This window comes from Moschus berezovskii, chromosome 10 (assembly GCF_049115385.1).
Source record: "Moschus berezovskii isolate FMDL1 chromosome 10, NW_MosBer_1.0, whole genome shotgun sequence".
Taxonomy (NCBI): Eukaryota; Metazoa; Chordata; class Mammalia; order Artiodactyla; family Moschidae; genus Moschus; species Moschus berezovskii.
This window is the reverse complement of record NC_142469.1, coordinates 100,506,264-100,519,338: the sequence shown is the minus strand read 5'-3', so window position 1 is coordinate 100,519,338 and position 13,075 is coordinate 100,506,264. Positions and strand designations below refer to the sequence as shown.

The 13,075-nt window shown below is 44.4% G+C and overlaps 1 protein-coding gene across 9 annotated transcripts in view; it reads right to left on the bottom strand.

The window, feature by feature from the left end:
* The window catches only part of ARID1B (AT-rich interaction domain 1B), a 434,495-nt gene that overhangs the window by 385,989 nt on the left and 35,431 nt on the right, over positions 1 to 13,075 (bottom strand). For all 9 annotated transcript variants that reach the window (XM_088840857.1, XM_088840860.1, XM_088840859.1 and 6 more), the window contains exon 2: positions 331 to 525. In XM_088840857.1, coding sequence (XP_088696983.1) covers positions 331 to 525 — 195 coding nt within the window. The remainder of the gene's footprint in view (positions 1 to 330; positions 526 to 13,075) is intronic.

Genomic DNA, 13,075 nt, shown 5'->3' with positions numbered 1-13,075 from the left:
TCTGACACTGTCTGCCATCAGAAATATTAGAAAGCCAAGTTCACTTCGGGGCTCCGATCTATATCATTTGCTGCACAATGGTGACACGGTCAATCTTTCAAATAGAACAGGAACTGTGTCCACTTTGTTCTAAGAAGCTCACTATTCCTGCTTTTAAAAGAGATGGGGAAACAGTTGTACCTGTGATCATTTCAAGAAACTATGAAAATTTTTAAAAAGCAGAAAATCCGTGAAACGCTTCCCAACTGCCTCAAAACTAACCTTCAACAGACAGGAAAAACAACACTGGGAGCAAGTGTGGGAGGAAGTGGAGTGAAAACCAGCACAAACCTGCTGCTGGGGGTACTGCAGGCCTCCCATGGTCCCTGGGGGCCGGCCTTGAATGCCGACTGGATACCGCTGTGGGCCTGGGGGGCCGTAGGAACCTCCAGGGTAAGGGCTGCTCTGCTGTGGCTGAGAGTGAGGGTTACTGCCCATGCCATACAGCTGGGGTCTCTTCATCACCATGGGATCCATTGGGCTGCCCTGTGAAGAAGTAAAAGAAGATGTAGGTTTATTACCTGATTATTGCAGAGACAGAAATGTCTACTATGCTAACATACACATTAAAAATGCAACTCTCCTTACTTGTGGAAATATGAAAAACAATGACCTGACAAAACCCACAAAAACATTTAAGAAAAAAAAAACTATGTGGATACAAGACATTTAATTTTTTAACTTTTAGCAAGGCTTGAATAATTAAAAGGGATCTGGAACAAACAATATACAGAAAGATTTTGCATTCATCTAAACTTCTACCAGGCACACAGGAAATGGGCATGATAGTTAACCTCACCCAGCTCTTTCAGCTTCCCAGTAACAAAAGCAAAGTATAGTGAGTGGTTAGGAACCCTTCCTGACTTCAAAGTATTCTTAGAACAATCACCTTATTTCAGACCTGAGTCTGCAAGTCCTGATCAAACATTAATGTGTCTGAGCGCTCGTTAGAAAGTGAAAGGGTAGATTTCAGATAACACAGTGTCTCGGGCAAAACTTGTCAAAGATCACTAGTGACATGAATAAGCACCCAGACTGTGAGTCACAAGCCACCCTCTCAATGCAAGTAAGGCTCCTACCAAACATGACCAGTTCAAAACTGGACTTTTGAGTTTTATTTTTGGCTTGGTGAGTCAGCCCACGGGCCTCAGAGCAAGGGCCATTCAGGAGGGCCAGACTGGAGCCTCAGCCCGGGCTTTCGTGCCCGGGGTGCTTCAAAGGAGCAAAGCGGCGGTGGGGGAAGTCCCTTACCGCGGTGCTACAAAGACCCACAGATATTTCCTTCCTTCCAGAACCACATGCTGATGCCAACTGTGGGCCACACAGAGGACACCTTCTCAGCAAGGTCTGAAGATTAGCAGGATTGACGGAAGAAGCCATGTTCAAGGTGGGGAGGGCCAGGGCACAGAGTATCCCCAAGCAGGAGAAACAGCGGGCATCGAGCACAGGCTCCATGAAATGATGAACTCTGCCTGGCACGTGCAAGGAAACAGAAGCAGCTTAGACCCCAGCGAGGCAAAGCAGCAGCTGGAGCAGGCTGAAGCCAGTAGATGGTAAGCCTCACACGTCACTTGAAAGGCTTCTGATTGCATCTTGGGGGAAACCACTGGGTGCTTTTAACAGTGAGTTACGGTCATATCCGCCTTTCGGAAGGACGGTGCCCCTAGCAGCGGCCTAGAACCAGGCTGGACTGCCCCAGCAGGCCGCTGAGCCAAGGTCCTGGGCCGGTAGCGGTGGTAGGAGAAAAGCACACTCAGATTCAAGGAACAGGATGGAATCGCAGCTCCACTTGGGAGTGCAGAAGACAGGCGGCAAGGGTGGCTTAACAGGTGGTAAGACACCGGTTGAGCCAGCAGCCTGCCAGAGTAGAAGCAGATCCACCCTCGCTGGGGGGACTGGGCCTTCACTCTTCTGCATGTTAAAGCTGCGGTTCTGATAGGAAGTCCAGGTGACAATGTCAGAAGCGCCACGATGTGTTCCGGTCTGGGGAGTCAGGTCTGCCCTCGAGTCCTAAGTAGGGAAGTGGGGACCGAGGACAGGTGCTCCTGGAGAGCAATGACTTCTGTTCTGCTCACTCACAGTGCACCTGCAGGACACAAGTCACACCTGGCACACAGCACACCCTCAATAAATCCTGGGTGACTTCAGCAATACGAAGCACACAAAACCCAAGGAACTACCCCGAGAGAGTATGTAAAAAGACCATAAAGGGTAGAAGACAAAATTTGAGAGCCTGACATCACTTAAGGAAGAAGGGAAAAGGAGGCCACAGCAAGGCCAGAGGAATGGTCAGAAAATGGAGTTGGCGAGTGTGGTGCTTCGGAGAAGGGAGCAGGTGGAGACACGCCGACTGCAGCCCAGGTGGCCAACAGGTGAGCGCTACCCCATGGGCTGCACCCGACGCTCCACTGATGACGGGGCGGAAACTGCTGCCATGGGCAAGGACAGGCTCATGGCAGAGACGAGCGCAACACCAAAAGACCTGGAGCTGAGCGCAAACAGCAGGTGAGGGGGAGCCAAGAGTGCAGACCCTGTACCCCAAGCATGCAAGGCTACACGAACCACCAGGGCTCCTTCCCCCCATGCTCCTACCCCACACACAAGGCTGCCCACGACCTCTGCCATCCCACCTTCTTCGTGGGAGGCCCCTGGTGCTCACTGCAATGCACTGAGTAATCCACTCACTGCACAGTTACTAAGGGTCTACCACATGCACGGCACAAGGCACTGGAGGCAGAGTGGACACGTGTTGGCGGCTGTCCAAGAGAGGTGACCAGGCCACTGAAGGAGAACACGCTGGACAAAGATACAGTGCAACCCAGTGGACATCCTAAAGGCACTGTGAGGAGGGAACATCCAGGCAGGTCTCAGTTTTAACCAACCCTTCCTATAGAAACAGCTGACTCTGTCCTGGGGGCTTCACAGGAATTTGCCAGGAATTGATCTCACCAGAATGAAAATATGTGTAGGCCAAATGATTTTGCTCGAAACTCACAATTTCATGGAATTTTAACTGTGTTACTTTCACCAGTCAAGAAAAATGTTTACTTAGAACGACAGAAATTGCTCACACAATATACTGATGCCACAAATGGTGCTGACTTCACAATTCAACACACATATACATATGATGACCTTATGTAATGCAACTAAAATTGAAAAGTAAGAATTAAGTTTTCTCAGAATGCTTCAAGTTAGAATTTATGCCTAAGAACAACAATATGTAAAGATTTTCCACACTTACTTTCAAAAGGTAAAATAAAACTTTCTACGGAACTGTGAAAATCGAGGCTGAGCTGGTGATGCTAGAATCTGCAGAGTGAACGAATGGCCCACAGAGAGGCTGAGTAAATCAGATTTCAGGCTAAATTTCCAATACGGGGCCCAAGGCAGCCCTATCTTCACATTCAATCTGAATTAGCCAGGGCATAGGAAAGGTCTGCTTACTTGACTTTAAACAGTGCATGACCCAAACAGGCTTAATTAAAGCAGAAATTTAAAATGGGAAAATGATTGGAATGTCTATGTTTTAATGCTATAGATAACAGTGCAGCAAATTCATCTTATCAGCGACTGAAATTGTTTTGTAATATCTTTTTCATCAGTGCCATAAACTCTCACAGCCCTACTTAAAATTCAGTCAATTTGCACCCATGTCAAAATGTTAGCTTAACCCTGAGATTTCTGAAAATCGAAAGCATGAAATACACAGATTATCTCTACCTCTCAAAATGCATCAGATGCCTTTCAGTGAGACTTCAGATATGAAAACAGATACTTACACAGTGCAAATTATTTAATTTTAACCTTCTCTCCTTATGGCCTGTTATTAAATATTCATCCACAATCTAAATTCATCCTGCTGTGTACTTTCGCTATTTTTAACACTAAATATGTACCACTGCAGGATCTTAACCTCTGCTTTGTACTACTCTCTCCTTAAATAAACCAAAACCCAAATCAAATCGAAGGCTTTTCCAAAAAAACAATTCACTGCTCGTAGTCACATCTAATGCAAAACCATTGTATTCTCATTATCTATCCTTCCGTTGACAGTATTTCAGAGTATCACCATTTTCAATTCTCATAAATATAATAATTTATGTTATACTAGAGACACCCGCATAAAGAACAGTCCTCAACTATTTCTCTAAATATGGTATTCCAAGCACATTTTTCTCTTCTAGGTACCATTCCATAACTGCTGCAGTGTGGACTTCAATTCCATGAATTAAGTGATTTTAAAGTCACAGTGTATATAGCCCATTATCAAAGAGGTCTTAAAATAACTAGTTTAGTTACTTGGTTTAGTTACTCAGCTTCTGATGAATTTTATTACCTGACTAAACTTTCTTGTAACTCCTCCTTATTCAAATAAGTTTTCAGATATGTATGTATTTAGATATGTAGCTATGTATCTATGAGTTATAGATCTCTCTCTCTCTCTCACGCGCACACACACACACACACACCCCCTTTCCTAGATCTTCTGGGAAGCTGCCACTGTTGCCCACATCCTCCAAAGCCTCAGAAAGTTTCCTATCCCCAGAAATACTAAATAAGAAGGAGTATAATATATATCTTTTAAATATATATTTAAATACCGATTTTGGACATATTAGGTAGCATAGTTGGAGAAGGCAATGGCAACCCACTCCAGTACTCTCACCTAGAAAATCCCATGGATGGAGGAGCCTGGTAGGCTGCAGTCCATGGGGTCGCTAAGAGTTGGACACGACTGAGTGACTTCACTTTCACTTTTCCTTTCATGCACTGGAGAAAGAAATGGCAACCCACTCCAAAGTTCTTGCCTAGAGAATCCCAGGGACGGGGAGCCTTGTGGGCTGCTGTCTATGGGGTCACACAGAGTTGGACACGACTGAAGCGACTTAGCAGCAGCAGCAGGTAGCATAGTTAGGCTGTACTATAGCCTAGATAGTATATTAAAAAGCAGAGACATTACTTTGCCAACAAAGGTCCGTCTAGTCAAGGCTATAGTTTTTCCCGTGGTCATGTATGGATGTGAGAGTTGGACTGTGAAGAAAGCTATAGTCGAAGAATTGATGCTTTTGAACTGTGGTGCTGGAGAAGACTCTTGAGAGTCCCTTGGACTGCAAGGAGATCCAACCAGTCCATTCTAAAGGAGATCAGTCCTGGGTGTTCATTGGAAGGACTGATGCTAAAGCTGAAACTCCAATCCTTTGGCCACCTCATGCGACGAGTTGACTCACTGGAAAAGACTGATGCTGGGAAGGATTGGGGGCGGGAGGAGGAGGGGACGACAGAGAATGAGATGGCTGGATGGCATCACCGACTCGATGGACATGAGTTTGAGTGAACTCCGGGAGTTGGTGATGGACAGGGAGGCCTGGCGTGCTGTGATTCATGGGGTCGCAAAGAGTCGGACACGACTGAGCGACTGAACTGAACTGAACTGATAGGTTAAATAGGTTTTCAGAGGCTGGTCTGGAAATCCAACTACCCTTTAAAGATTATCCAAGTTAAAGAACAAGTCCCTATATATATTTTAGTAGCCTTTAGAGAGGTTTGATGCTTTTTATACTTAGATACTCCCTCATTATCACTCTTTCAGAGTATGCCTACCCACCCAAGTATAAAGATATCTATGTTAACAGTGAAAGTGAAGTCGCTCAGTCGTGTCTGACTCTTTGCGACCCCATGGAATGTAGCCTCACAGGCTCTCCATCCATGGGATGTTTGAAGCAAGAATACTGGAGTGGGTTGCCATTTCCTTCTCCAGGATATCTTCCCAAACCAGGGATTGAACCTGGGTCTCCCGCACTGTAGGCAGATGCTTTACTGTCTGAGCCACCAGGGAAGTTAACAGTGTTCACTCCTAAAAACCAAGTTAAGGGGATAGCTTATTAGTAGTTTCTTTATGAATATAACATTTCACAATTTTTTCAGCCAATTCCTTAAACTACAAATTAAAGAAAGGCATTAAAAAACCCATAGAAAGAAAACTGTATCTTCTTGATCTATAATCACATCTATATATCAGGATTAAACAAGAGTTCAATGAAAGAAAAACTGTCCCCCTTCAGAATCATTATTTGGAAAAATGTTCTGTCTTACCATCAACTAAAGAAAAATTTTGAAGTAATAGTCCATTACGTATGAAATGGCGAAAATAAAACCCAACATGAGTAAATGATTATTTGAACTAGTATGTATAAAGCAGTGGTAAACTCTTTGTGAAGGGTAATGCGATAGGAAGCTTGAAAGCAAAGCTTTAAAAAATATATCTTGTTCCAACCATGACACTCTCAAATGCAGAAGTGGTGCTATTTATCCGCATTTGTCTGCAGCTACACGGCTTCCAATACTGAAGGGGGAAAGCATGGGCTGTGGGCACAGCCTCATCCCCCACTTACTACCACTGTGTAACTCTAAATCTGGTGCTCATTTCTTAAGTTTTCTCACTCACCAAATGCAAGAAAGAATACCTGCCTCATGATCATAATGAAAATGGAATTGGGACTAAAAGGATTGGGCCATAATATACTGGCATAGCGGAATGGACAGGGATGTGGAAAAGTACATATAAAACATTGTCAACTGTTTAAGAGTGATGTACATGAATTACAGCTGTGTGAAAACTCAGCTGATAACAATCAGGGCCGGCCAGCGTGACCTGTAAGTAGAGGCTGTCACATCATGAAGCAATCTATGTTGACTTTTCTGTGATGATGTCTAAATATAACTATAAAATGCCTCTGTTTTTTCCCAGGCATCCTGCAAACACTACCGTGACCTGCTGTGGGGGTGGGGTGGGGGTGGAAGGGACACAGCTGTCCCACACTGGGCCTCCTCCATCCGCGCACCCACACCCTCACTTTCAGCACAAAGCAGCAGGAGGATGCTCCCACTCTCCCCTTCGCCTGTCTAACCCCGAGTTCACACAAGCCCAGGTTCAAGAACCAGAGAGCTGCCCCGTCACCACGCCCAGTAACACTATCTTTGGGACCTGTTGGAATCTTTCCTATGCAGGTTGCAACCGACTTCTGGGCTGCCTTATATTGATATTTAACTCATGCACCGTATTTTTTTTCTTTTTTTCCATTTCTCCTATGTTGGTTAACTCCTAAGGAGACTAAAATAGCAATGTCCATGCTCTGCCCCTTCTATGTCTCACTCAGCATACAGCATGCGTGCTTAGTCGTGTCCGACTCTGCAACCCTGTTGACTGTAGCCCACCAAGGCTCCCCTGTCCATGGAGTTCTCCAGGCAAGAATACTGGAGTGGGCAGGTAGCCATTCCCTTCTTCAGGGGATCTTCCTGACCCAAGGATCAAACCTGGGTCACCCGCACTCTTTGGTGTGGCAAACTTTTGGGGAAGGCAAACTCTTCACCGTCTGAGCTGACTGAGCACACGCACTCAGCAAATAGCACAGGTGACTTAGGATGGTCACAGTGACTCATGACTCCTGGGGATGAGGACTGGCCATATAAGTGTTCTCGAAAATAAAAAGTAAGACTGACTAACCAGTATCTGCGACAATTCTACACACACATGCATGTATCCCAAATCTAAAATATCACTGGGTTCTTACTTCTCAGAATCATTAAGATTAGAAATGAAATAGTAATATGTTATTACCTATGCATAAAGTAACTTCCATAAACTACCAATAAAAAGTGACAATTATCAGCAACGGTTCTTAACTCTTAGAATACTTAAAAAAAAAAACACATCCAGGATGTATATACATCCCATATTTAGCATATGCTGTCAGAGGTTCATATAACATCCTCTAGAAACCCATCGAAAGCCCATCCTGACTGGCATAATCATATGATGACCAACATCTAACCTGCATTTCCAAAGCTCTTCATACATTATCATTTGATCACAGTTCTTAAGGCACCCTGATAAAATATTTGTCAGTGAAACACAGAATCATAGAACTGAAAACAGCCCCATTGATCCATACATGCTGAATGTATGAATCCCCTAAAAGTGTCTGCAACCATGAATGTTATTAATTTCTACCGTCTATATAATAAAAATCTGTCCCTTATAATTTACACCCACTGCTGATTTTTTAACTTTGATCCTTTTGTAGAATACTTGAAGATAGCTATATCTATTTCCCTTTTCTGAGCAAAATACGCCAATTCTGAACCTCCTTAACATGAAACATACTATGGGAAGGAACTTGCTTCTCTTCCAGATCCTACGTGAGTACAAACCTGGCCTCAGACCTGTCACTGTCTGACAGGCCCATCACACCCCTGACCCATCACATCCGCTGCCACCACCGCCACCACCAAGTTGCCTCAGTTGTGTCCGACTCTGTGCAACCCCATAGACTGCAGCCAACCAGGCTCCGCCGTTCCTGGGATTCTCCAGGCAAGAACACTGGAGTGGGTTGCCATTTCCTTCTCCAATGTGTGAAAGTGAAAAGTGAAAGTGACGTCGCTCAGTCGTGTCCGACTAGTAGCGACCCCATGGACTGCAGCCCACCAGGCTCCTCTGTCCATGCGATTTTCCAAGCAAGAGTACTGGAGTGGCTTGCATCAGCTGAGATTAAACCCTACCTTCCCACCTCTCTTACCTGGTTAGGCTGACCCTAGTGGCAGAAGTGTTTATCTCTGCTTATTTTCATTTTGCATGTATCTGGTCACTATTCTAGCCTGACATCTAACATATTAACTGCATTTCCCATCTTGACGTCCACCACCAGTTAAATCAGCACACCATTTCATTCATGCCTTCCTCCACAGCACTGATAAAAACACTGGAGAGGTCAGAGGAGAGGACAGCGGCTTGGCTAATTGCAGTGCCAGGCATACAGACTGACATAAATCCAGGCACCACCATTCTTGGAAGAAGGTCTTCCTCAGAAACCTTAGGAAAATCCTTCCCACTCATCTACAGCACTCTTCCAACTCACTCACTACACTTGTTACACAAGTCCCTTGGGTCTGCCCTTGGGTGACAACCTCTTGCCCACTTCAAATTCCTCCATCTTTCCTAATGTATAATACAGTCCAAACTTTAGAAAAACGCTTAGAATGAGACAAAAAGCTGTAAGGGAAAGGGAGGTGGCTTAAGTCAGACAAACCCAGGTGTGAATCCTACAGATACACTTATTAGCTCCACAGAATCAAGCTCACACTTAATACAGTAGAGTTTTGTTCACCTCTGGCGTTGCTGGGGGACTGATTAAATGAAGTACCACACGATTTATCACATAGTGAGTATTTCCTAAATCTTTTTGCTTTTCCTCTTAACAAACTGAAGTCAGAGCAAAAATCACTCAATAATTTAGTCTATTTATTTCGTCTCTGCAGCATACTGCTAATCAAAGGTGGACATGCTGCCTTATTCATCGTTGCATACCTAGCACTCAGTACAGTGCCTGGCATGAGGAACTTTTGCTGACCAGAGAAAGCAGCGACCTCCTCAACACGCATCGCCAGTTAAACAGTAAGGGCTCTAGCAGCCTGAAGGCCTCGGACGGTCAATAGGTACAAGAGGCCAAGAATGACACACCATCACAAACTTTTCCCAAGTACACATAAGCCACAGCTTCCATTGCCTCCCCGTGTCTGTGCCCCTCAAATGTGTCACCCTTGGCTGATTCCTCTCAGCCTCAGAGTTCTATATCCAATTGCCATCCAACATCCCTGCCTGGACAGCTAGGATGCCTTCTGTTCCTGCTGTCAGTGAAACACACCCCCATCCAGAGGCTCAGTTGAGTCCAGGATGCTCTCGACTCCCCGCTTCCCTTCCACCACAGCCAACCCCCCTCACCAAGTCTGGTCAGCTGGACACATCACTGTGGCCAAAAGGAAATCTCCCCCTCCGACCACACTGGCTTCTGTGGGCCTCTAGAGAAACCACAAATTTGCCCACCACCGGGCCTTCAGCCGAGCAGTTCCCTCCACGAAGGAGCCCCGCTCTCCCGCAGGACTCAGTGCTACAGTCCTGTCCTCCCTGAGCGCCAGACTGGGGCGCGACCCTCTTCAAAACCACTGTGCTTCTCCTTCACATCACTCGTCAAAGTCTGCAAGAGTATTTTTATGATGACTTCATGTGTGAACATCACTCAGTCATGTCCGACTCTTTGCGACCGCATGGACTACACAGTCCATGGAATTCTCCAGGCCAGAATACTGGAGTGGATAGCTGTTCCCTTCTCCAGGGGATCTTTCCAACCCAGGGATCGAACCCAGGTCTCCCACAATGAGGGCATATGAGCCACCACAATGAGCCAGCTGAGCCACCAGGGAAGCCCAAGAATACTGGAGTGGGTAGCCTATCCCTTCTCCATCGTATCTTCCCAACCCAGGAATCAAACTGGGGTCTCCTGCATTGCAGGCGGGCTCTTTACCAACTGAACTATCAGGGAAGCCCTGATAAATGTCCCCAACTGGACTGCCCCACAGGAAAAGGAATAGGGAAATGAGGACAACAAATATTAAACCCATTGGTAGCTATCGTCTGGGCACAACAGAATATATGTCCAGAAAATAAGGCTGTTTTGCTTCCCTGGTTTTTAACCGGATTTTTATAAATTGGAAAAACCTATCATTTGCCTAATACCCTCAAGCTTAGCAACTTGTAAGTCAATTCAGTGAGTAAATCACTGACTCAACTACACTTCTGAATTTAATTTAGCAAACAATGATTTTATGAACAAATCAAAGTGTGCATATATGTATTTTTTTATTTCAAGAGTAAATTAGATCTAAAAGGAACGTCAAAACAGTAATGGAAATATACTCTATTTCTCCTCAGATTTCTTATTCTCACCATCCAAAACAACTGAAGAACTATTAGCATGGTATTAACAACTTCTAAAATTTACATCGCAAAGTACTCAATATTGTTCATATCCTTGTACTACTACTGACAACCAAGTAGCAGGCTCTTATTTAAGAAAGGGAAATAATATGGTATATTTCCCATATAAACACACATTTAAACCAAGAAAGGAAGCTTTTGTGAGAATAACTCAAATCTAAACCCTACCACTTTTAAAGCTGTGTGATGCTAAAAAAAAAAAAAGTTCACCTCTTAACTAAACTTCATCTCAGTTATCCCAGCCACACCAAGAACACTACCACTTTACTGTAGAGTTGTTTGAGAATGAGAGATAATATAGTCAGGTTTCAGCATATGACAGGCTTTTAAAAGTGACAGATTAACATCATTATTATATGGAGGTGTAACTCTAGATTATCAATCTGAGGCATGGACACCCTTCACTCCTCTACTGATGTACATAACACAGGCACTGCTTATCAACCCCAGCATTCATTTTCCCAACGTCTAGTAAGCCTCAGAATCTCACCCTGTGGAAAAGCCGACCAGCCACTACAAATGATCAGTTTGCTAACATTCATCATATTTTAATGGCAAACAGGATCCTGTTTGAGAACCAACAGGATCCAATTTACTCTTTCCAGTAAAGTGGAACTACATAAAGTCTGACACTGATTCAAGTAGAGCTGAGCTCATATCCCTCTCCTGCTTCTGACTAGCTGTGAAACACGATGGGTAAATTATTCCAGTGCTCAAGGCCTTAGTTTTCCCATCTTTCAAGGGAACGTAATACCACCCTCAAGAAGACAATCAGTCTAAAGATACTTGCTGTGTGGTTTACATGGATAAACAATTCCAGGCCTATCACAGCCGTACCTAAAGACAAATCAGAAAAGTAACTGATTTCTCCAGCAAGCTCCATGGATGACATCGTGCCTCTTTCGAAGCATTTTATCTACTTTTTTAAAATTAACAACTTTAAACTGGCATTAAAGAAAATGCCATTAAAATATGATGAATGTTAGCAACCGACTTACCTATCTCTGCACAAAGAATGCCTGCTGTGCTGATACACAAGCTACAGCTCCACCTACCTCACCCCTCACTCTGTAAAATGTTCTATTCAGAGACAGGGCCCTATTTCAGATCTACTTTATCAGAGCCACAACGCAGTGAAAGCACACACTGACTCTTATTGTAATGTGATCATTCAAAGAGAAAAGTTGACATGACTCGTATACAGTCAAATCTTATAGACTGAAAAGAGTTTCAAGGCAGCTACAAGCAACACAGAAGTTCCAGAGGGGATACTGCAACAAAGGAAAGAAGATTACTATACAGATGCTATTAGGACAGTAGACAAAATTAAAACATGGACTGTGGGTAAAAGTACTGCTTCCAAGTTAAGCATCCTGACAGTGATGACTGCACTGGGGTGTATAAAAGAAAAACCTTGTTCCCAGGAAATACACGTGATACTAAGGACTTGGAGATACTAAGGACAAAGGGGCAGGATGTATGCAGCCTAATCTCAAATGATTCAGGGAAAATATGCTGTAGATAGACAGGTAGGTGGGTAGACTCATAGATAAACTCAATCGTAAAATGTTAAAAACTGATGAATAAAAGGTATATGGGATTTCTCTGTATTAGTCTTGTGACTTTCCTACCAATGTGACTTACTTCAAAAAAAAAAGCTAAAAAAGGGAAGGGGGGCAAAAAGGAAAGACAGGGGTAACTGAAAATCAGAAGAATCACTAACCCTCATAAGGGGTCTTCAGGCAAGTCTGCAGGTGATCAGAACTAACAAGAGTGCAACGTCAGGGGGCCTCTGGCAGGCTGGGGGGCGCTGCAGTGTGGGAGGACCACAGGGCGAAGGAACCTTCAAAGCACGAGGAGACAGAGCAGGACAGACAGAGAAGTGGACATGATACGGTGGAAATAACTGGGAAGGGGTGGAGGTTGCTGTGCTTTGATTTAAAGTACTCAAGGTGGCAAAACACATAAGGAACACCACTTTTAGGTACATTTTTCTACAAATTCTTAGGAAGCTTCCATTCCGCACACAAACACACACACACACACGCACGCACAAATTACTCTCCAAAAAAAAGTGGGGGATCCCCCTTCCCTGGTAGAGACACTTTCTTACAAATCATGGCTGCAGGTTATCGCCCCTAGTCAAGACTTAATGAGACTCTGCCCCCTTGGCTTTCTTAAGGATGCTTTAAAAAGGTCTCA